Source organism: Myotis davidii, unplaced genomic scaffold, assembly GCF_000327345.1.
Source record: "Myotis davidii unplaced genomic scaffold, ASM32734v1 scaffold44, whole genome shotgun sequence".
Classification (NCBI taxonomy): Eukaryota; Metazoa; Chordata; class Mammalia; order Chiroptera; family Vespertilionidae; genus Myotis; species Myotis davidii.
The window spans coordinates 8,694,793-8,716,347 of record NW_006299705.1 but is presented as its reverse complement, the minus strand read 5'-3'; the positions used below and the strand labels follow the sequence as shown (position 1 = coordinate 8,716,347).

The 21,555-nt window shown below is 37.7% G+C and overlaps 1 protein-coding gene across 1 annotated transcript in view; it reads left to right on the top strand.

Moving 5' to 3' along the window:
- The first annotated feature begins 14,278 nt into the window (after positions 1–14,278).
- EDIL3 (EGF like repeats and discoidin domains 3) overlaps positions 14,279–21,555 on the top strand; it is a 276,047-nt gene continuing 268,770 nt past the window's right edge. The window contains exons 1-2 of the mRNA XM_006775580.1: positions 14,279–14,324; positions 14,540–14,668. Coding sequence (XP_006775643.1) covers positions 14,279–14,324; positions 14,540–14,668 — 175 coding nt within the window. The remainder of the gene's footprint in view (positions 14,325–14,539; positions 14,669–21,555) is intronic.

Genomic DNA, 21,555 nt, shown 5'->3' with positions numbered 1-21,555 from the left:
GTGAATGTACTACACGTTACATTCCCACCAACAGTGCAGAAGTCTTTCTTTGCTCTACATCCTTACCAACTGGTGCTTTTTGTCTTTTCTATTCTTTTAATTTTATTACTTTTTAACTTTTTGTCTTTTGATGATAGCCATTCTAACAGGTGTGAGATGATATCGCATCTTGGTTTTCATTTGCACGCACCTGATGATTAGTGATGTGGAGCACCTTTTTATGTACCTGTTGGCTTTTGTATGTCCTCTTTATAAAAATGCCTATTCTGTTTCTCTGCTCTTTTTTATTTTGTTGTTTAACATATTTTTATTGATTTCAGAGAGGAAGGGAGAGGAAGAAAAAGATAGAAACATCAGTGATGAGAGAGAATCATTGAGCAGATCTGCTACCAGCAACCCAGGTATATGCCCCGACCAGGAATCAAACCATGACCTCCTGATTCACAGGTTGACACTCAACCACCGAGCAGTGCTAGGTGGGCCTCATTTTTAATTGGAGGTTTTGCTTTTTGCTACTGAGTTGCTTGAGTTCTTTTATATATTATCCCCTTATGAGGCAGATGACTTGCAAGTGTTTGCTCCCATTCTGTACGCTGCCTTTTCATTTTGTGTATGGTTTCCTTTGCTGTGCAGAAGCTTTTAAATTTGACATAGTTTAACTGGTTTATTTTTGTTTTGGGCCTTCGCCAAGACAAGAATAAAAGTGCTTGGATCATAGTAGATGCTCAGTAAAACAGATGTTATCTCAAAACTTAAAAAAAAACTATGTTCAGAGCATCTTTATGTACAATACAGATTGCATCATTAGATTTCAGTCATATCAATGTCTGAAATGCTCACTCTGTTATTTAAAATCTGCATGATCTTATACTTAAATTTCTAAGAAACCATTTTACTCTCACATTTAAATAGGCTATAATCTCAACTTTGTAGACATAACATGGATTTAGAGGGGATTGATATTTACACAGAGAAAATACATAACTGACTGTTCGCTTAAAGTGTATTTAACAACGGGAAAGAAACCACAACACATAGTCATAAGTCACTTAATCCAGAAGTTGCTCATTATTCCTACTTGTAGCTCTATATTAGTGGTTCATTATAAAGGACAATGAATTATTTCTTACCAAATTATTACTGAATTGAGAGAGAGAGAGAGAGAGAGAGAGAGAGAGAGAGAGAGAGATGTAGACATATTTCTGCTTTCTAAGACTTTTTTGCTGTTAAGATGTACATTCTGAAATTTTAAAGATGATTGTAATTAGAGCATTCCACAGCAAGTTTGTAAAGTGTTTCTTTTATGTGAAAACATTGCTGTGAAAAAGTGAATAAGAAATCATTCACTTTTTACAAAATTTAATCAAGATCTAAATCTTACTTTTTAAAATATGAATTCCATTCCATAACTTAGACAGGTGTCTTAGTTTTTTCTCACTGGAAGAGGCCTATTTTTTTTTGTTTTTTTTATAAGTGTACACCTTGGTGGCATTTAGTATATTAAAATGTGGCACAACCATCCCCCCTATCTAGCTCTAAAACATTTTCACCCTCCCAAAGAAGATCTTGTGCACATTAAGCAGTCACTCCCCATTCCCTCTTGCCCTGCCTACTTTTTTCTCCCCACCCCCAGCCTCTGGCAACCACTATTCTCCTGTCTGCTTCTGTGGATTTATCTATACTGGATATTACATAGACATAGAATCATAGATGTGATCTGTTTGACTTCTTTCACTTAGCATATTTTCAAGGTCCATTCACTTGGAGCATGTAACAGTATTTCATTTCTTTTTATGGCCACTTATGATAGCTCTTTGTATGGATATACCATATTTTGCCTAGCTATTCATCTTTTGATGAACATTTGAGTTATTTCTACCTTTGAGTAGTGCAAATAATGCTGCTTTAAGTATTTGTGTACAAGTATTTGTTTCTCCAAAGAGGACATATAGATGATCAACAGATTTTTGAAAAGATGATCAACATCACTGATAATCAGAGAAATACAAATTAAAGCCACAATGAGATATCACCTCACACTTGTCAGAATGGCTATCATCAATAAATCAACAAAAAGTGCTCCCAAAAAATGTGGAGAAAAGAGGACTTTTGTACATTGTAGGTGGAAATGCAGATTGGCGTAGCCACTGCGGAAAACAGGATGGAGGTTCCTAAAAAAATATTAAAAAATTGAACTGCCTTATAACTCAGTGATTCCACTTCTGGAAATATATCCAAATAAACCCAAAACACAAATTTGAAAGATTATATGCATATCTGTGTTATTTGTAATAGCCAAGATTTGGAAGCAGTGGATGTGTAGATTAAAAAAAAAAAAAGCTGTGGTACCTTTACACAATGGAGTACTACTTGGCTATGAAAAAAGAACTATTTTTAATTTTTGTGATTTTTTTACCCACCCACCAAATGGGCAAACACATACAGTCAGGTTCAGTGGCACAGTTTATAAGTGATTGACAACTTTAAACATCCTGGCAATAAGCAATTGAGGCTGCACTTAAATCAGTAAAAGATACCCCTTCAGCTTTAGCATGCTGAAGTGTACAACTGTCATTCTGCTGCTTTAAATTATAAACATTTTAAACAAGATTCAAAATAAAACACAAAGTTAGACTTTGCTATTTCTTCTTTTGGTAATTTTTACATGCCGTAGCCTGTCTATCTGAAAAATTATTTGATAAAATGGTGTACGTATTAACAAAGAGACCTTTCTTTTGGTTATTCTGTTTATCAAGAAATCAAGTTAGCCAACTTGTTTTTGACTAGTTTTCTTTGCAGGTGATTTTTATACTGCGGCCGAGCAGCTTCACATTTAGTAAAGGCAGAATTCGCAATGTACGATCTAAATAAGAAGGTAGCATGACACACCCTCAGTGGGACATGGCACCGAATTTTCTTTTCTTTGTGACACCTGATTGTGTTTATGAAATCAGCGTGAGTTTGTGTTCTTGACAAGAATTGATGGGCTAAGTGTTACTATCCTGATCTGCTGCATTACTTACATACAGCAGCCAAATTCTATCTTTTAGCTTGTCCTTCCTGTCTACTGCAGAATTGCATGATTCTCTGAAAGAAGTCTTCACTGGGCTTATAGTTTTCTCATAATTATAAAAATGCATAATTTTACAGCATAAAATTAAGTGAGCTAACTGATGCATTTTTCAAGAATGCTGAAGCTTTCAGGCGTCTCTCCTTTGCTGTGTTGACCCTCACCATACCTATCTGGTAAAACAGCACACCTGAACCCTGCCTTCTGCTTCCGCAGGACCCCGGCTGTTGCCTTCTAACCAAACACCTAGTTGGGTATATGTTGCCACTATTAATGCTCACCTGCACACGCAGCTGGGCCCTGCTGCTTTCCCTCCATACTTTTTCTGTTCTTTTTCAGGCAGCACCCTTTCTTTCACTGATGGTGCATGTGACCTTCCATCTTCTCAAGCCTCTGTTCCCATCATATTTGTAGCAGCCGGTTACACAGAGAAAGCACCCGGTGGGAATCCCTGATGTGTGTAACAGCATCTACACACACAGGCATCCAGGCCCACACTTCCACATATGATGGTCTTCCTGCTCACCCCAAAGGCGATCCTTCCCTATGGACCCTGAAGCCCATCTGTCCTAGTTTTTCACACGCCTTGCCCTCTGAGTAGACCCTCTGCACTGTATCTTTAACCCCTTCTTTCAATAGCTGCTTCCCATCAGCTCCAACACTCTATATCAGGCTTCTGCCATTTTAAAGGCATTTCCAACCTGTCTGCTAGGCGCTTTTTATTCAGGTAACGTTTTATTTGGATAAGGATGCCTATGTGCCAGGCACTTATCTTTGGCACAGGGCAGAAAGTAAGTTAAAATGATTCCAAACTTTAGGGAGCGTTACTGTCTGTTTCTAAATCACCTTTCCAAACACTCATCTCAGAATTATTTTGTTTTGTTCTTTGATTAAAAAGAGCCCAACTCTATGTTAATTCCCCCATCTCCATCCTAAGTCTTCCTCCCCAAGTTCAATTCCAAAAAACTGACTTCTCACTGACTATCTCCATGTGGATGTCTGTAGGCACTTCATTCCAAGCATTTTCGTCACCGCCATTTACCATCATCCCCTAAATTGTTTCTTAGACCATGTTTTCTTTCAAAATGAAAGGCAGAGCTATTCATTGAAGTTTGATGTGTGAGTGATACCTTTAGTTTTTCTCTTTCCTTCCAAGCATCCCATTAGACCTGTAAAGTTGTCTCTCAGTGTTCCTTTTGGAGCTCACTACTTTCCATTTCCATGGTTAGTAACTTCAGAAAAACCTTTGCCACTTCCTAACTGGTCCCTTTCACTGAGATTTGCCTCCTTGTAATCCACTCTTCACTGCAGCAAAGGTGACTTTCCCAATTGTCCAAATCATATCCCTCTCTCCTGATAAACACCCTTAAATGGCTGTCCTTTATACTCAGGAAGGCGCAGACTCCTTGTGAGTTTACTAGAGGCACTTAATATCCTGGCCTCCGCCTTCTCTTCAGTCTTACCTTTTGCCGTTTGTTTCCTTTCGTCTCTCTAGCCAACATGAGTATCATCCCATTTCTTAAACACATGCTCTGGCTCTGTTCCTTGCATCTGCACACACTTTCCTGGAAATGCTGGGTCTCTTGTCCCACCTCGCTGCCTGGTTGGTTCCACTAGTCCTCTGGTCTTGAATTGGAAGTTACTTGCTTTGAGGCAGATTTCTGACGCACAGTTCAGAATTTGGTGCCCGACTCAGGCGCGCCCTTGTTACCCGACATTTCCTTTTTGGCAGACTTGAAATGCATGATAACTACCTGCCAAGTGATTTGTCTTTTGTTAGACTCTAGTCTAGAGAATAGGTGATTGTCCATCATGAGCCCCAGAGTTGTGCAGCAGTTATCACTTTAATTGGCACATAGATAGGCTTCAGTAAATACTAACTAACTAAATGACTAGAGGGATATTCTTCATAGGTAGAAATACTGTAGTCAAAAGGTATGGTTGAATTTTCTGGTAATTTAGAACATTTTATCGAATTATTTTATAGGAATTCAATATATATTGTTTTTTTTGTTTTGTTTTTAAATATGTTTTATTGATTTTTCACAGAGAGGAAGGGAGAGGGATAGAGAGTTAGAAACATCGATGAGAGAGAAACATCGATCAGGTGCTTCCTGCACATCTCCCACTGGGGATGTGCCCGCAACCCAGGTACATGCCCTTGACCGGAATCGAACCTGGGACCTTTCAGCCCTCAGGCCGACGCTCTATCCACTGAGCCAAACCGGTTTCGGCACAATATATATTGTTAGTATTAAGTAATATCTATTCTATTCTCCCTCATATACCGGGTGCCTTTATTTTCAATTTGCCAATTCCAGCTTCCTGCAAACTATAGTTTCAAAATTCATAGTGTACTAACAAAGCTGGTCAAGTAAATATCTTCCTTCACTTCCGTTCCTGTCAGTTGAAGGCAGAGAAATACAAACTTCCTTCCTGTCATTCTTCCTTCGCCCTTCCTTTATTTCCTTCTTCACCATCTCCTGTTCATTTTCCTTCTACTTTAATAAATTAAAATCTTCAAATGAGCTTTAAGGAAGCGTGGTGGGCTGAGTGCACCCCCAGTGATTCTGGCTTAATTGGATTGGGCATTGGGAACTTGAAAATCTCCCCTGTGGTTCTAATATAGAGCAAAGTTTGAGAACCACTGGGTTAGATCATCTCTAATATCTCTTTCAAGTCTTAAAACTCTAGATGTTATTATTTTAAGGGACTCTCCAGAGTGTTTTAAAATACAAAATATGCCAAAGGATTTTCTTTTAAAATGCAGAGCCCAAAGTATTTTTGTCTTTTTATGCAGTTAACTAGGTTTGATTGAAGCTGGGTGTTAAAGATGTAAAATTCAAATAGTCAACACTCAACAATTGTTGCTGATTTTCTTCTAATTCTTTTTATTCTAGTATTCCCTTAGCATTTAAAAAGTTATCTTTGTAAAAAACATATTTAAAATGAAAAAATGTTTTTAGAAATTGTGCGATAAACCACTGTCTAACAGCTGAGAGGCATCCTGCTTTAAGTTTGCATTAACATGACTCTGAGTCAAAGTTTCTTTGTTCATTCATTAGATTTGTTTCTTCCATGCCTGAATATAATCATTGGGGGCCCTTTGAACACCAAGGTATAGAATTTGATGATCTTTTTCACAAGTATCACTAGTGATATTACACTAAAATGGCAGACCCATCCTGTCAATGCAGAGAAACTATTAGCATTTTATTTAATTGCCTTCTCTATTCCAAACTGCAGGATCATCTGAAATATCAACTAGAATTTACTATTGCTCACTTGTACCAGAATTGGCTGATTTTTCCAACTACTTAACTCTGTTTACAGGATGGTTCAAATTCTAATTCATGCAATTGTAGACAAAGCTTTTATTTTATTTTGATTTTAAATGAAATGATAGGCATATAGCTGCCAAGTTCAATGGGAGAGCAGTTAAACTGAAAATGAGGTTGTAATATACAGACCTGCATTGCCATGGTTGCAGAACATGAATTTAAATGGTCTCTGTGTTTTTTTCTTTGCCACATATAAATACATATTATAATATCCTTCACATTTAGTTGTGGAGATGTTGAAGAATTAAATAATATCTTCTGTTAGTGATATACATGTTTGATTGACATGTTACCACCTTTTCTTTTGTTTTTATTTTTACATTGGTATATGAAGTTTTTTTGTCAGAAATGGAGATAGAGCAGACATGAGGGCGCAGAAATATTTTAGGTGACTTCTAGCATTGTTGAAGTGACAGAATGTGAGGAGGCATATATCCACCCAAAAAATTAGTGACATATTTACATTATTATGTAAATATATGAATAGGTTAGCAGTACCATCTAAATATATTCATATGTAAAAGATATTTCCAGTAGATGTTTGATCCCTATTGAGAATAAGCTTAGCAGAAATCTCCTTGATTATCGGGAGGGCAGAGAATCAAATGTGGGGCTTTAAATTAGAAATTGGTTCCTACTAAAATTGTGTTGCCAACAAAAACATTTAGTGACTTTCTGTTACTGTGTTCCAGATACACTAGGCTCCATCCCATTTCTTGAATTCACCATTCGCTTGCCTGTTGCTAGGGCCACACACTTGATCTTCCCTCTGCCTCGAAGGCTCTTCCTGAGGTTTCAACATGACTGCCTCCTATTCATCTTTTGGGTTTCAGCTCAAGTGGTTCCTCCTCAGAGAAGACTTCTTTGACTGTCTTTCTTAAATAGCTAGTTTATTTACTGCTTTTCTCATCAGCTTGTTCTCCTCCTCCCCGGCCTCCCAAAAGCTTTTATTACAGTGGGAAATACCTTGCTTATTTATTTGTAACTTTTCATTATGCAGTCCCTTCATTGTAATATAAATTCTAAGAGTGCAAGAACCTTCCGTGCCTTTGTTCAGGCCGTATCCCTGGTGTCTGATGTGCTTCCTAAAGTATCAATACATGCTGAATGGATCAGTGATTCTCTGATCTGGGAATTGGACCTAGGCACTAACATATAAAGAAGACTAAACACATACACCATTGAGACCTGAAATATCAATGAGAGAAATAGCTCTTCTGTCCACCCAATTCCCAGAGTTGTGACAACATAGAACTTTCTCCTGTACCTGGCATTAGAGGTTGCATAGCTGTATACTGAACTCACAGAAAAAACACAAAGTCAAGCATAAGGATACAGATTTTAGAGGGTTTTATTATCATTATTATTATTATTATTATTATTATTATTATTTATTTTGTTTTGCTTATCTTCTGCAGTGCTACAGGATATATTATAGATTTTGCTGTCTAGGCCAAAAGATCATGGATTATAAATTGATAATGAAGTGAAACAAGACCCTGAATCACCTTGAACAGGAGGTAACTGGCAAAAAGTGGTGTGCCAGTGAGAAAAGTGAATTAGACACTGAACACAGACAGGAAGGTCCCAGTCCAGGCAGAGCTAAAGAGTGGTGGTGGAGGGTGGGGGTGGGGGTGGGGAGAGCAGGCAAAACAGGAAGTTAAATTTAGCCTGCAATGATTTCTTGCCCCTGGGAAAAATAATTGCTTCATTCTATTGCCAAAAGGTAAATCGGCATCAGCTTAATTTGCCTGTCTGCCATAAACTGCAGATGGAATCATAAAATATAGTTAGATTCAAATTAAACACATCTGTCCTAATCTAAAGCAGGTGAGGCCAGCCAGCCAAGAAGCATCAAATATAACACTGCACACAGATTATAATGTGCAGAGCTGTATTTTAGGAGCCTGCTGACAGTAAAATAAAGAATCATGAAATCCTGTATTGTCCTATTTTTCTTTATTGAGCCTACCTCATACTACTGGTTGCCATCTTAGCTTTAAAAGTCTCTACCAAGACATCCACTGGGAAACAAACAAACAAACAGAACAAATACACTGACTTGAGGTCCAGGAGTCTGATTACATTTGATCAGGATTGTTACCTGATTCTCAGTTTAATTGAAGTGACAGGGAATCAGAAGTCCCTACAGTGCATGTTAATTGTACTTGAAATTCAAGCCAGAGAAGATTTATTTCTACTTAAGGTATCAGCCTTCTTCTGTACCATAATGGCTGTGGAGAGAAAATAATCGGTGTGTAACTTATCCAAACCAGGGCCATTTTGATAGTGAATGGGCGACTGTGGCACCCATGGCGGTGCCAGGCTCCCATCTCCCTTTCAGAAAGAACGAGGAATGCAGTCAGCTCCCCATCATCCTGTGGCACTTTCAGGGCCCCAAGTGAGCTCGAGAGCTTCACTGTACCTGCACCACCTCCAGCCAGGGTTTGAATGTGAGAGGGCACTAATGCCTGGCCATTTCTGCTTTGGAGGAATTCCTCTATGATCTTTGCTCAGGAGCTCCCCCTGTGGACTGGCTAAGACCTGTCATGTCTGCCTTAGGGACTCGAGCTCACCCGCTCAGTGTTCCTTGTAACAACCCCCACGCCTGTCTCTTTGCACAGATGTCACATCTGCGTCACCAGGTGAAGACTGCCTTCCCGTCTCTGCTTCCACCTCATTTTATCTTTCACAGGCCTTGCTTCTCAGTTAACTTCTTGTACTCTCAACTGTCTCAGCTCTTCATGGAGAAGCCATCTGACACAGTGCTATTAATAATGAGGGATAGGGAGACAGATTGAAAGCATAACCTGTAATTCTAATTATGTCTGATAGGCTTCTGTTGCCTACCCTCTATGTATCCAAGGCTAAAACATTGTTTTTTGTTGACATTGTCCATCTAACACAGGTATACATGGGGCCTTTATTAATTTCAGGCAGACCTTGGCATACTAGACCCTCAGTGAATAGACTGAATATTCATCCTGGAATGAAAAGGGCCTAGCACTGAATTCCTTCTTCCTTCCTTCCTTCCTTCCTTCCTTCCTTCCTTCCTTTCTTTCCTTCCTTCCTTCCTTCCTTCCTTCCTTCCTTCCTTCCTTCCTTCCTTCCTTCCTTCCTTATATGCATGCATACAAGTCTTTTGGTTGATCTCTTACCACCCCCCAAACCTCTTCTGCCTTCCTGCTATAGTTTGACAGTCTGTTCGATGATTCTTTGTCTCTGTATCTATTTTTGTTCATCAGTTTATGATGTTCTTTATATTCCACAAATGAGTGAGACTATGTGATATTTATCTTTCTCTGACTGGCTTATTTCACTTAGCATAATGCTTTCCATTTCCATCCATGCTGTTGCAAATGGTAAGAGTTCCTTCTTTTTTACAGCTACGTAGTAGAAAACAGTATGGCGTTTTCTCAAAAAATTAAAAATGGAACTGCCATTTGACCCAGTAATACCACTTCTAGGAATATATCCCAAGGAAACAGAAACTCCCATCAGAAAGGTGAACCCCTATGTTCTTTTCTTCCTTTTTTTAAAATGAATCTTCTTTCTTTTCTTTACTTATTTGTTGGTGTTCCCAAGGACCTCTCCCCTCCTCCTTTTACCTCTCTGCTCCCCTCTCCTCTCCTGTTCTGCACTCCCTTCAAGGTCTCTCCCTGAAATATAATTTCCACATTCATACTTAACAATTCATGTGCTGAAAACCTTTCCAATCGTATATCTGCTTAATTATTAGCTTTATGGACATTTTTATTTTCGATATTCCACAGACTTCTCAAACACAATAATTCCTTTAAACTGAAACCTAATATATTTTCTTATAAAAGATGGCCACTCAGTCATCCAGGGAGGAGCTCTAGAAATCAGTCAAACCAGATTTCTTGCTCTCCCTCAACCCTCACATTAATTTGGTCACAATGTCATCTTTTATATATATTTTATTGATTTTTTTACAGAGAGGAAGGGAGAGGGATAGAGAGTTAGAAATATTGATGAGAGAGAAACATCGATCAGCTGCCTCCTGCACACTCCCTACTGGGTATGTGCCTGCAACCAAGGTACATGCTCCTGACTGGAATCGAACCTGGGACCCTTGAGTCTGCAGGCCAACGCTCTATCCATTGAGCCAAACTGGTTAGGGCACAATGTCATCTTGATTACCTTGTACATCATTTTTTGTCAAATCTATTCTTTTCTATCTTTCAAAAAGATGCTAGGTAAATATCAATAGTGAGGATAAATGAATTTTTACAAGTATATAGTTTCTTAGAAATAAGTGGACATAAGCAAAAAGAACAAAAAGTACAAGGATGAGAAAAAATAGGTCAGCTCAACAGCAGCTGGAATCCACAAGATATAATTAGAGGTAAGCAGACCATCCTGTCTCATTTTGACCACAGAAGCATTATGTGACTGGCATACACACCTGGTAGGAGACCCGTTAGATTAAGTATTATCACCTTGAAAGGGCAACAGAGTAACAAGAGAGTTTTCTTCGGACACCAAAACTACCCATAATGATGGGATAATCAAAGGAACCAGACAGTATAGCTTCACGTGGCTCTTGGGGTATCTGGACTGTAAGATCACATCAGTGAACAAACTATGCAGGAACTTGGCTGTAGGAGTGAGAGGGGTCAGAATGAGAGGTTCTTGGTTTTGGATAAGTTGATACATACAGAGAGTATGCTTGAGAACCTCTAGGATTCTGTTCATGCCTTGCCTTTCTCCTGGAGACATTGCCTCTGTCAGTGTAAATAAAGCAATAGAAACAACTTCAGCATGCCTCTATCTGGTGCAACAGCAGATCTAGTCTGGGGGATGTAGAATTCCTCTTTTCTAGTATGTAGTATTTACAATACACAGAATTTTGACTCATGTCTCATCAAAAAATGTTCCCTCATTCATGGTCATCTCCATTCAGTGCAGAGTTCGGAGATGGTAGTGTTATTCTTCTGACTGTACAAAGCTGAGCTGCCTTGTTCACACCAAAGGCAGAGAGACATGGTTTCCCTTTAAATTGGGTAATTCAGTCTTCTAGAAAATTTCAACGCTAATTCCTTTGCTCTAGATTAATTATCTGGGGGAGGGATGGTACTGATTTGGGAGAATTGCTCTCAGCCTTCAACTGACCCAACACAATGCTGCCTTAGTCATCATTCTAAAACACAAATTTGACTACTTGCTTTGTCATGCATTAAGTTCTTTTATGATTTTTCCACTGCTTGAAGGTGAACTTAAAAATGTTGGCCCAAATAAGCCTTTTGAACTTATTTCTCTTGATTGCTCACATAAAACTATCCTCTAATTGTGGGGGCCAACTTAGAAGGTCCTGGAATGAGCCATGATCTTTTCCCTTTGTGTATGTAATTCCTGTTGCCTGGAATGTTGGCCATGCACCTCCTCTGCTATATCACCTGATAGCACTGCATATTTTTAGAAGTCTCCATTGACCCTACAATTTGGATCATGTACACTAATCATAACTCTTGTTACTCTGTGCTGATTTTTTTTATCTCACCTGGTAAGCACTGTACTTCTTCGTGGTAAAGTCTGTCTTTAGTTCTGTATGTCCAACTTACCTAAGTGCCTACCGTAAAATAGGTACTCAAGGAATAAAAGAATAGATGGGCAAATGAATGGACAAAGGAGGGATAGCTGAGTGACTAAGCTAGCTAGAAATATAAAAGGTAGAAAAAAAGTATATTGAAGTATCTTTACCAGTTGTCAACCTTCCCATTCAACTGTACTCTATAGAATGCTGTCATGATAGTCTTCTCAAAATATAAATATGCTCATGTCAAAACTTTAATATACATGTAACAATATCCATTGGCTCTTCATCTTGTAAATTACATTGGTCACTTTTTAATCTTTTCTGATCTGACCTATTTACACTTTCTCAGCTATTCCTAAACAAATACTCCATGATCCAGCCCTCCTACAGTTGGCAGTGTCCTCAAAACATATTAATTCATTTATTCACTTATTTCATGACTCTTTTCTAATATCTGCTTCAGTGCTGATGTAGTATTTTTATATATTATCTAGTGTAGCTAATGACTTGCTTTATAAATTTGACAATAATCTTAACCTCCATTTTCATTTTTCTATAATTTTAAGAGTCTCATGCTCTAACGACTGAGCTAGCCGGGCACCCGCCATTTTTCTATAATTTTAAAGTGGCTAGCTGAGAAAAGAGATGAAGTAATTCAAGGGAAAACTCCTATCTATAATAATGAAAGCATAATATGCTAATTAGACCAGACATCCTTCCAGACAAACTTCCAGACAAAGCCAGGCTGCAAGGGAAGCCCGGGTCCCAGGTGCCAGTGGCTGGAGGGAACTCCAGATCCAGGGTGCTGGTGGGAATCCTGAATCCTGGGTGCCAGAGGGAAGCTGGTGCAGCAGCCGGGGGAAGGATGGCCTACTCTTGCACAAATTTTGTGCATCAGGCCTCTAGTAGGGAATAAAGTCCTTAACAAATGTAAAGTGTTATGGAGTTGGGGCCAGATGCATTTTTGACTTTTAAAAAGCCTTATTCTCTGCTCTAGCTGGTTTGGCTCAGTGGATAGAGCGTTGGTCTGCATACTGAAGGATCCTGAGTTCGATTCTGGTCAAGGGCACATGCCTAGGTTGCAGGCTCGATCCCCAGTAGGAGGCATGAAGGAGGCAGCCGATCAATGATTCTCTCTCATCATTGATGTTTCTATTTCTCCATCTCCCTTCCTCTCTGAAATCAATAAAAATATATTAAAAAATAAAATAAAATAAATAAAAAGCCTTATTCTCTTAATCTAGGAGGTGGTACTTTCACCTACCAAGGTCCCCTACACACGGTACAGGCTTTTCTGATTCTGATTCACATCCTCTCTGTGCAATAAAGCCACACCCATGACTGTCTGATGCCTGTTTTCACTTGAGATTGAATGCTTGGGTCTGCCAGACGGCTCAGGGATAATATCCTTCAGATTTCTAGAAACCCTATGAATTACCTGAGAGAGTCTTTCAAGTTGCATCTGAATTATTTGAAATGTTTTCACAAAGAATCTTATAGTCATAGCCTTGATTTGATACTTACGTTGAAGCCATGTTTTTCTGACCTGGACTTAATTTTTCACTTGTTTGAGAGGCCAGGGTTTGAGAAAGAGCTTTAGTTTCTACCACAAGTTCTGGTCCCTCCATATTACTTTTGTGTACTTTCAGACTCATCAGTCCTTTATTTAGCACGCCTCTTACAGTACCTTATCAAATGAGACTACTAAGAGCCAGCTGACACTTCCACATTCTGCCTGGGAATCTCATTGCTTGTATACAAAAGTTGATTAGGTGCATTTTCCACCACGGACATTTCCTCAGGTGGCAGCTTCTCTCTACATAGTAGGGATAGCCATTTTTCTAGCTTCCGAGAGCTGTTCTCTCAGTGCCTTTCCACATTTTATTTGCTGCCCAGTTCCAAGCCAAGGGCACATATTTTAGGCCTTCGTTATGGCACAACTTTTTTTCTAGGTAGCTTCTCTTTTATCCTTACACGTTTAACTTACCTCTTTCCAGTAAGCTAGCCAGAATTTATTCTCAAAACATGGTAGGGTGCCAAGAGAGGGAGTGGAAATACTCAAGAGTGTTTTCTGAACTCTGCTGGCTTCAAATCTGCTAGTTTCTACTAGCCAAGGCAAGTCACAGGAACAAGCCCAGAGTCTAGGATCCAGCAATAAACTCACCCATTTAATGAGGGGAATTGGAAAGTTACAGAGCAACGTATGTGGATATTGAAAGGTTATTTATTGGCATAATTAATAAACCAGTCTACCATACATATTTCAGTTAATCTTTAGCAAATTAGATAGTATTTCTTTGGCATGTAATGAAGGAACTCGAAACTAAATTAATAGCTTTCACTGTGCAATTCAGTATGAGTTGTTTGAATTATAAATGTTAATATTTGCTATGTGACATACCATCTTCCTTAAAAGCACGTGGTTTCAAATGGGCCTTGCATACATTATCTGTAGATCTGAATTGTAGGGTGACTTTGCCAGAGGAAGATGAGAGGGGTATGTGAAATAGTGCATTTCAGTACTAAGACAAAAATAAAAAAGTGAAAGTTTGTTTCTTTATTCCTCAGGTGATATTTGTGACCCCAATCCATGTGAAAATGGGGGCATCTGCTTGCCAGGCCTGTCTGAAGATTCCTTTACCTGTGAGTGTCTGGACGGCTTCACAGATCCCAACTGCTCTAGTGTTGTGGAGGTTGGTAAGTGCAAGATTTACGCATTTCAGTGGTTATTCTCTTGGTTTCCATGAGTGGCTGGCAAAGTTGGCTGTGGTGCATTGTAGGTATCCTATATAATAAAGAGGTAATATGCAAAGTGACCATCACACCCTCACAAGATGGCTGCCTACAACCAGGCTGGCAGGGGGGTTAGTGAGGGATGACCAAATGACTGAGCAGCAGGCTGCATGGGGTGACTAGGCCAGCAGGGGGTCAGTTAGGGGCGACCAGACAGGCAGGAAGGTGAGTGATTAGGAGCCAGCGGTCCAGGACTGTGAGAGGAATGTCCGACTGCTGGTTTAGGCCCGGTCTCCTGGACATCATCCGAGGGGTCCGGATTGGAGAGGGTGCAGCTGGGCTGAGGGGACCCCCCTTCCTCCCGTGCACGAATTTCATACATTGGGCCTCTAGTTCTGTATAAAATTGCTGTATGTTGCTAATTATTTACTCCTCTGTAGGACTCTCAATTTTATCATTTCCATTTTATATTTAAATTATATTTTATTGGTGTTCTTAATAAGTAATTTTAGTACATTTTAATGGTTAACACTATACTTTAAAGGCACTACAAGTGCTACTGGAATATGATAAATTTCTTATCTCTCCAATATTAATATAAATTTATTCACATTTATATTCACAATAGAAAATCATGCTTAAGTCAATTTATTCAAATTCAATAGTCACTCTAAATAAAACAGAACTTAATTTTAGCAACTGATAATATTATCAGTATTTTGTAGCTGTTCTAATTTTTACTTTTCTAACACTATAACTATATGAAAGAAGCCAATATTCTAGCTACATTGTTCTTCACAGTCTTCTCAAAAAACTTTGCTTTATAGATATTAAATAGTCATTGATCATATTTCAAAATGTGTGGGTTTTTTCATGTGAAGTACTTCATTTACATGTATAATTATAAATTCTGGATAACTTCCATAATTTCCAAATAGTTCCTCATTAAGAAAATAGCTGTGCTTTAAATAATTTACCACTAAGTAAACTTGTATAAAGACTTTTCTCTCTGGTTAAAGATAATACCATGATTTAGTTTGATAGATTTCAATGTGTTTCTTTCAGCTCAATACCAAGAAGCATAAGAAGGGTCTATATCTGATCTATATAGGAAAACCAAACATGTTTTTCATTAAAGTTCTGTCAACTAGCATAAACCTTGGGAAACTTGGAGATTTCTATAACTTCTGAAAAATAGTTTTGAAGCAGAAAAATAATAGCATCTATAAGAATCATCTTTATGCATAGTAGGAGGTCAATCATTATTATTTCAATGAATGAAAGGATCCTATCTAATAAAGAGGGAATATGCTAATTGGCCCTCACACTGTCGCAAAGATGGTGGTGCCCACAGCCAATAAGGAGGGAATATGCTAATTGAATGCCAGGCCCTCAAAGATGGCGGTGCCCACAGCCACAAAATGGCGGCGCCCAGTCCCTTAAGCCCACTGGGGCGCCTGCCTCCAGAGTCTCCATCCCCTCAGCCCCCAGCCGCCCAGGGCTGGCTCGAGGTGCAGGCAATCCTTGGCTGTCGGCTGCTCAGCCACCCAGTGCCGGCCCAATGTGCAGGCCAGCCTTGGATGGTGGCTGCTCAGCTGCCCAGGGCAGCTTGAGGCTCAGGTAACCAAGGCGGCCGAGGCTTGCACTGCCAGCAGTGGCAGCAGCAGAGATGTGATGGGGGTGTCGCCTTCCCCTGATTACCAGGTTGCCTCCTAACTCTGGGGGCTCCCGGACTGTGAGAGGGGGTTAGGCCAGGATGAGGGACTCCACTCTAGTGCACGAATTTTCATGCACCAGGCCTCTAGTAATTAAAACCATTAACTTCTGTTTTTGGCCACTAGTTATTAGATTTTAATATGCTTTATTTTTTAAATGCCTTTTTATATTACATTAGTATGAATGTATTAAATCTAAAAAAGTTAATTATATATGACTACTGAAAAGTACCTTGTACATTAATTCATTTCAAAGATAAATCTTTTACAAGGTTTATATTAACATGCTCTTTTTTAAGAGGGTTTGATACAGTGCCATAGAACTTAAACTGTTGTAACCACTTTAACTCAGTCTCCAAATATATACAGTGAGTTTTACAGTTTAATCTGAGAATCATATCCTTAGGAAAGTCTATAGCTCTGAAGAAAATTATAGACATAAATATTTCTAATAGGAATATATAAATAAAATAAAAATATATTTAGTTAAGCCCACTAACCCCAGATATGGCAGTGTCTTCGATTTGTAGTATATAATGCTCTTGTTGCTACTGTGAAAGAGTCAAATCTACAGTTGAAGAAGCAAATGTATTTAATTAATTTTTTAAAAAAGTATCTTCATACAATTTTAAAAATAAATACTTGAATACTTTTGGCAATATTTTTAAACAATAATTCCATATTTACCATTTTATCAGCAGAATGATAGTATTAGCAGCAACAATTTAAAAATTAAACACACTATAATATTCCATATACTTCAGTGAGACTTTGGGAATCAAATGCTTACAGAATTTTTATTCAGATTTGTTATTATAAGTACTTCTGAAATAGGGCAGTTATACTTTATTATCTTAAGCAATACATTTTTTGTGATATGTTTCAAGCAACCTCATTCTTCCATGAGGTCTACTTAGGAGTTCTTGGAAGAAATACACCCAGCTTTTATTTGCTTTACCATTTAGCATAGTGTATTTGTTATGCCAATTGGTTTTATAAGATTAAAATAATATAAAACAAATGCCCTTAAAGTTTAAAATGTCTATAGTTTCTTAAATTCAACTTTGCTATTTTGTGAAATAATATTTTTAAAGGATGAGAGAATAGTAAAAAAAAACAACATATTTTTTCAGGTTAGATGGTTCTTTGGAACAGATATGTTACTTTATTTGCATTTCTACTACCCCTTTCTCAGCTCCATATTTTATTACATAGAATAAGGTCATACTAAACATTTATTGAATAAAAACAAAAACAATGCCTTTGATATCTAACCAACTTTAGATTTTTTTCATATCTTAAAAATCAATGAAACAAAATAAAGGAAACTTTAGACTATTGAAGATTATCCTGTCATTTTAGTTTTAAAAATCTACTTCTTTTTGTTGTTGTTGTTTCCCTACTATTAGGTAGCACCAGTGCAGAAAGCACAGTGTGCTAGAATTTTATTTCTTTTAAATACAAAAGTTATATGTATTTTAATGTAAGATATTAAAAGACAAAAGTTAGAGCTGTCACTATTGCTGTATTTTTACTTTCACATTAATCTCCCAAAGATGGAGGAGTATCTAAGGTTTTTCTGACCTTTTAAACCATATGAATTTTGTGATTAGATGAAGTTCTAAATCTTCTTGTTTTTAATTTCTAAAGGAAAGAAATAAATGTGTCTGTATTTGTTTGGAAAGTTGTGTTGTGATCCTAATTTAAAATTATTTTTACTTTGTTCATTCTCTAATCAAACATATACTTACTTTATTATTGTACATTTGGAAAGGAGAATTTCAAGTACATGCTATTCTTAGAGGTAAAAAATGCTGTTTACCTCAAACCTCATTATTTTGTAGTGTCCTTGTTTTAAGTTCTTGATGCTACTTACTTCAAAAGAGATTCTCATCCCATTTTGTACTTTAATTCTTCCCTCTCAAAGCATCTAGTGTCAGATAACTACAAAACACTTAACCACATCTCCAATCAATCCTCACCTCACTTACATTCTCATTGTACAGGGGAAGCTTGGGAATGTTGACTTGCTCAGATTTGTGAGGTTTATTTGCTAGACAACATTACTTTTCTTTGAATTAATTCTTGATCTGTCTGTATATTCCAATATCCATCTTTTACCTCTCTCAGTTTCCGTTTCTCTCCTCTCTCTGTCTCTTTCTTGACCACACACATCTCCCTTATACAGACCTATCTCCCAATCTTAATGTTCTCAGCTTCTTAGTGTTATTAAGACTCACTTCTGATATTTATAAAAGGCAATAGGAAGACATGTCTCAGAGAAAAGGGACTTTTCTGTAGGAAGTAAAACACCTACTACACATCTTCAGATTTGAAGACATTGGCTAGATTAACCAGTATTTGCACAGATGTACACATGATGCTAACTCATTCTCCAGGGGTCTTGTACACAACAACCATGAGATTAAGCCCTGAATTATTTTCTAATTACCTCCTCACATTCCTGGTTAATTCTGTGTAATTTGGAGCCAAATGCTGACACATTTATTTCATATAGAAATTTCCATTGCTGGTGAGTATTCTAGGGTACACATATAAAAATATTTGGAATTATTAAATTTTTCAAGTTTCATGACATAATTCTCTAATAAACTAATGATAAATATAATATTTTACAATACAAATACATAATATATTAAAGTAACCAAAGAGAACAAAATAAGTGGCTCTAAGTCTAGTAAACTAATGATAAATATAAACTTTTACAATGTAAATACATATTATATTAATGCAACCAAAGAGAACAAAATAAGTGATTTGACTTAAAAAAAATAAAATCTTAGCTTTTATTGATTCTTAAATATATATTGAGTACCTACTGAGTTACCTAAATGGTAGAATGCAACGGTAAGCAAATTTACAGAAATTGCTGTCTAGCTAGGAAAACAGAGAAATAAATAAATAGATAAAGATGATGGGTGTTGTGATAGGAGAAGTATATGGAGCCATAAGAATGTAAATCAGGTGTCATATCTTAAGCGAGGTGTCAGAAAATGCATGCCTACCTGAAAAAATTATATCTTGAGATAATTCTTAAAGATAATTTCAGTCTAACAGACAGAAAGCTAAACATATTCAAGACAGAGGATATAATTCTTAGAAAAGCCAGGAGATAAGAAAAGTCATAGTTCCATGAGCTGAAAGAAATTCAGTGTGGCTAGAGCTTAAAAGGGAGAGACATGGAGGCAGCAATGAATTTGCAGATGTTGACGATGGCAGATTCTGCTGCCTTGCAATTGTTTTTAAGGAATTTGGACTTAATGCTGAGAACAATGTACTTTTAGAAGATCACTTTCTTTGCCACATGGAGAGGGGGGAGCAGATTAAGGCAGGGAGATAATTAAAAGTCTGCTGTGGAAGAACAAGTTAGATATGATGTTCTTGGCCTGGATCAGTGTTGTAACAAAGGAAATAGAAAGGAAAGAGTCAATAGATATTTAAATGAAATAGATAATTACTGGTAACTTATGGGTTAATTGAGTAAAAGGAGTTTGGAGAAAGTAAAAAGTAAAGAAGAAACAATATCAGTTTCTGACCTGAGCAACTCTGCCATTTACTCAGATAGTGCAAATTGAGGATACACTGGATTGGGAACCAGAAAATGAAATGACTATTTCACATATCAGGTTCAAGAAACTAGCTAGATATTAGGTAAGAATCCAGACATAGATTTTTAAGTTACAATTATACAGATATTTATCAATGCTGTGGAAATATATGGATCTTCCCAGAAGCACAAGAACTTCTAAAAAAGATGAGAGGACCCAGAAATGGAAATTGATAAGAGGTTCATCAATAATTAAGGAGTAGGTAGAGAAAGTTAAATCTATAGAGGATACTGAGATAGAGTGGTCAGGGAGATAGAAGAGGAACCAGGAAAGCGTGGTACCCCAAAAGTTAAGGATAAACAGTATTTCAAAAAAATGAGTGGTCAGCAGTGTCAAATACTGTGACGTTAATCAAAATAACATTTACATTGATTACATGTGACTTATGGATTGATATTGCCAAGGTCAGTTTTGTTGGAATTTTGAAGAAAGAACTTGATTGTGGCATATGGAAGAATTGGAGTAAGATTTTAAAAGGTGGCTAGGAATACAGGAGAAATTCATCAACTTGATAAAGAATGCCTACAAAAATCTTTGACTAAAATCATACTTAATGGTAAGAAACTCGCTTTTCCTCTTGGATCTGAAACAAGACAAAGATCCTCCCTCTCACTGCTCTATTTCAACATTGTACTGGAAGTACTAGCTAATGCACTAAGATAAGAAAAGGAAATAAAAGGTTTACAGGTTGGGAAGGAAGAAATAAAATAGTCTGTTCACAGATGACATGACCATCCCTGTAGAAAGAAATCCTGAAGTATCAACCAAAAAAACTCTGGGAACGAATAAATAATTTTAGCAAGGTTTTAGGATGCAAAATTGATATACAAAACTTAATCATTTTCCTCTATACCAGTAATGAACAAGTGGAATTTTAAAATACCTTAGGAGAAGCGTAGAGGAGTTTAGGGTAGTGAAAATAGTCTATATGATATTATAATGATGGATCCAGGTCATTATATATTGTCCAGACCCATACAATGTACACACCAAGAGTGAACCCTAGTGTAAACTACAGATTTTAGACAATTTTGATGTGTTAATATAGGTTTATCAATTGTAAGAAACAGTGGAGAGTATTGATAATGGGGGAGGTTTTGCATATGTAGGGTGAGAGACTATGTGGGAAATCTCTATACTTCCTCTATTTTGCTGTGAACTTAAAACTGTGCTGAAGAATTTATTTAATTTAAAAATGGCTCTAATATCTCAGAGGAAAGGGGGCAGGAAGAGATTAATCAAAGAATTTATATACATACTAGAGGCCCGGTGCACAAAAATTTGTGCACTCAGGGGGGAGGGGTGTCCCTCAGCCCGGCCTGTGCCCTCTCGCAGTCTGGGGCCCCTCGGGAGATAACGACCTGCTGGCTTAGGCCTGCTTCTGGGTGGCGGAGGGCAGGCCCAATCCCTAGGTGCAGCCCCTGGTTGGGCTCAGAGCAGGGCCGATTGGGGAGTTGGGGCGCCGCCCCCTGTCATGCACAGAGCAGAGTCCATCAGGGGGGTTGGG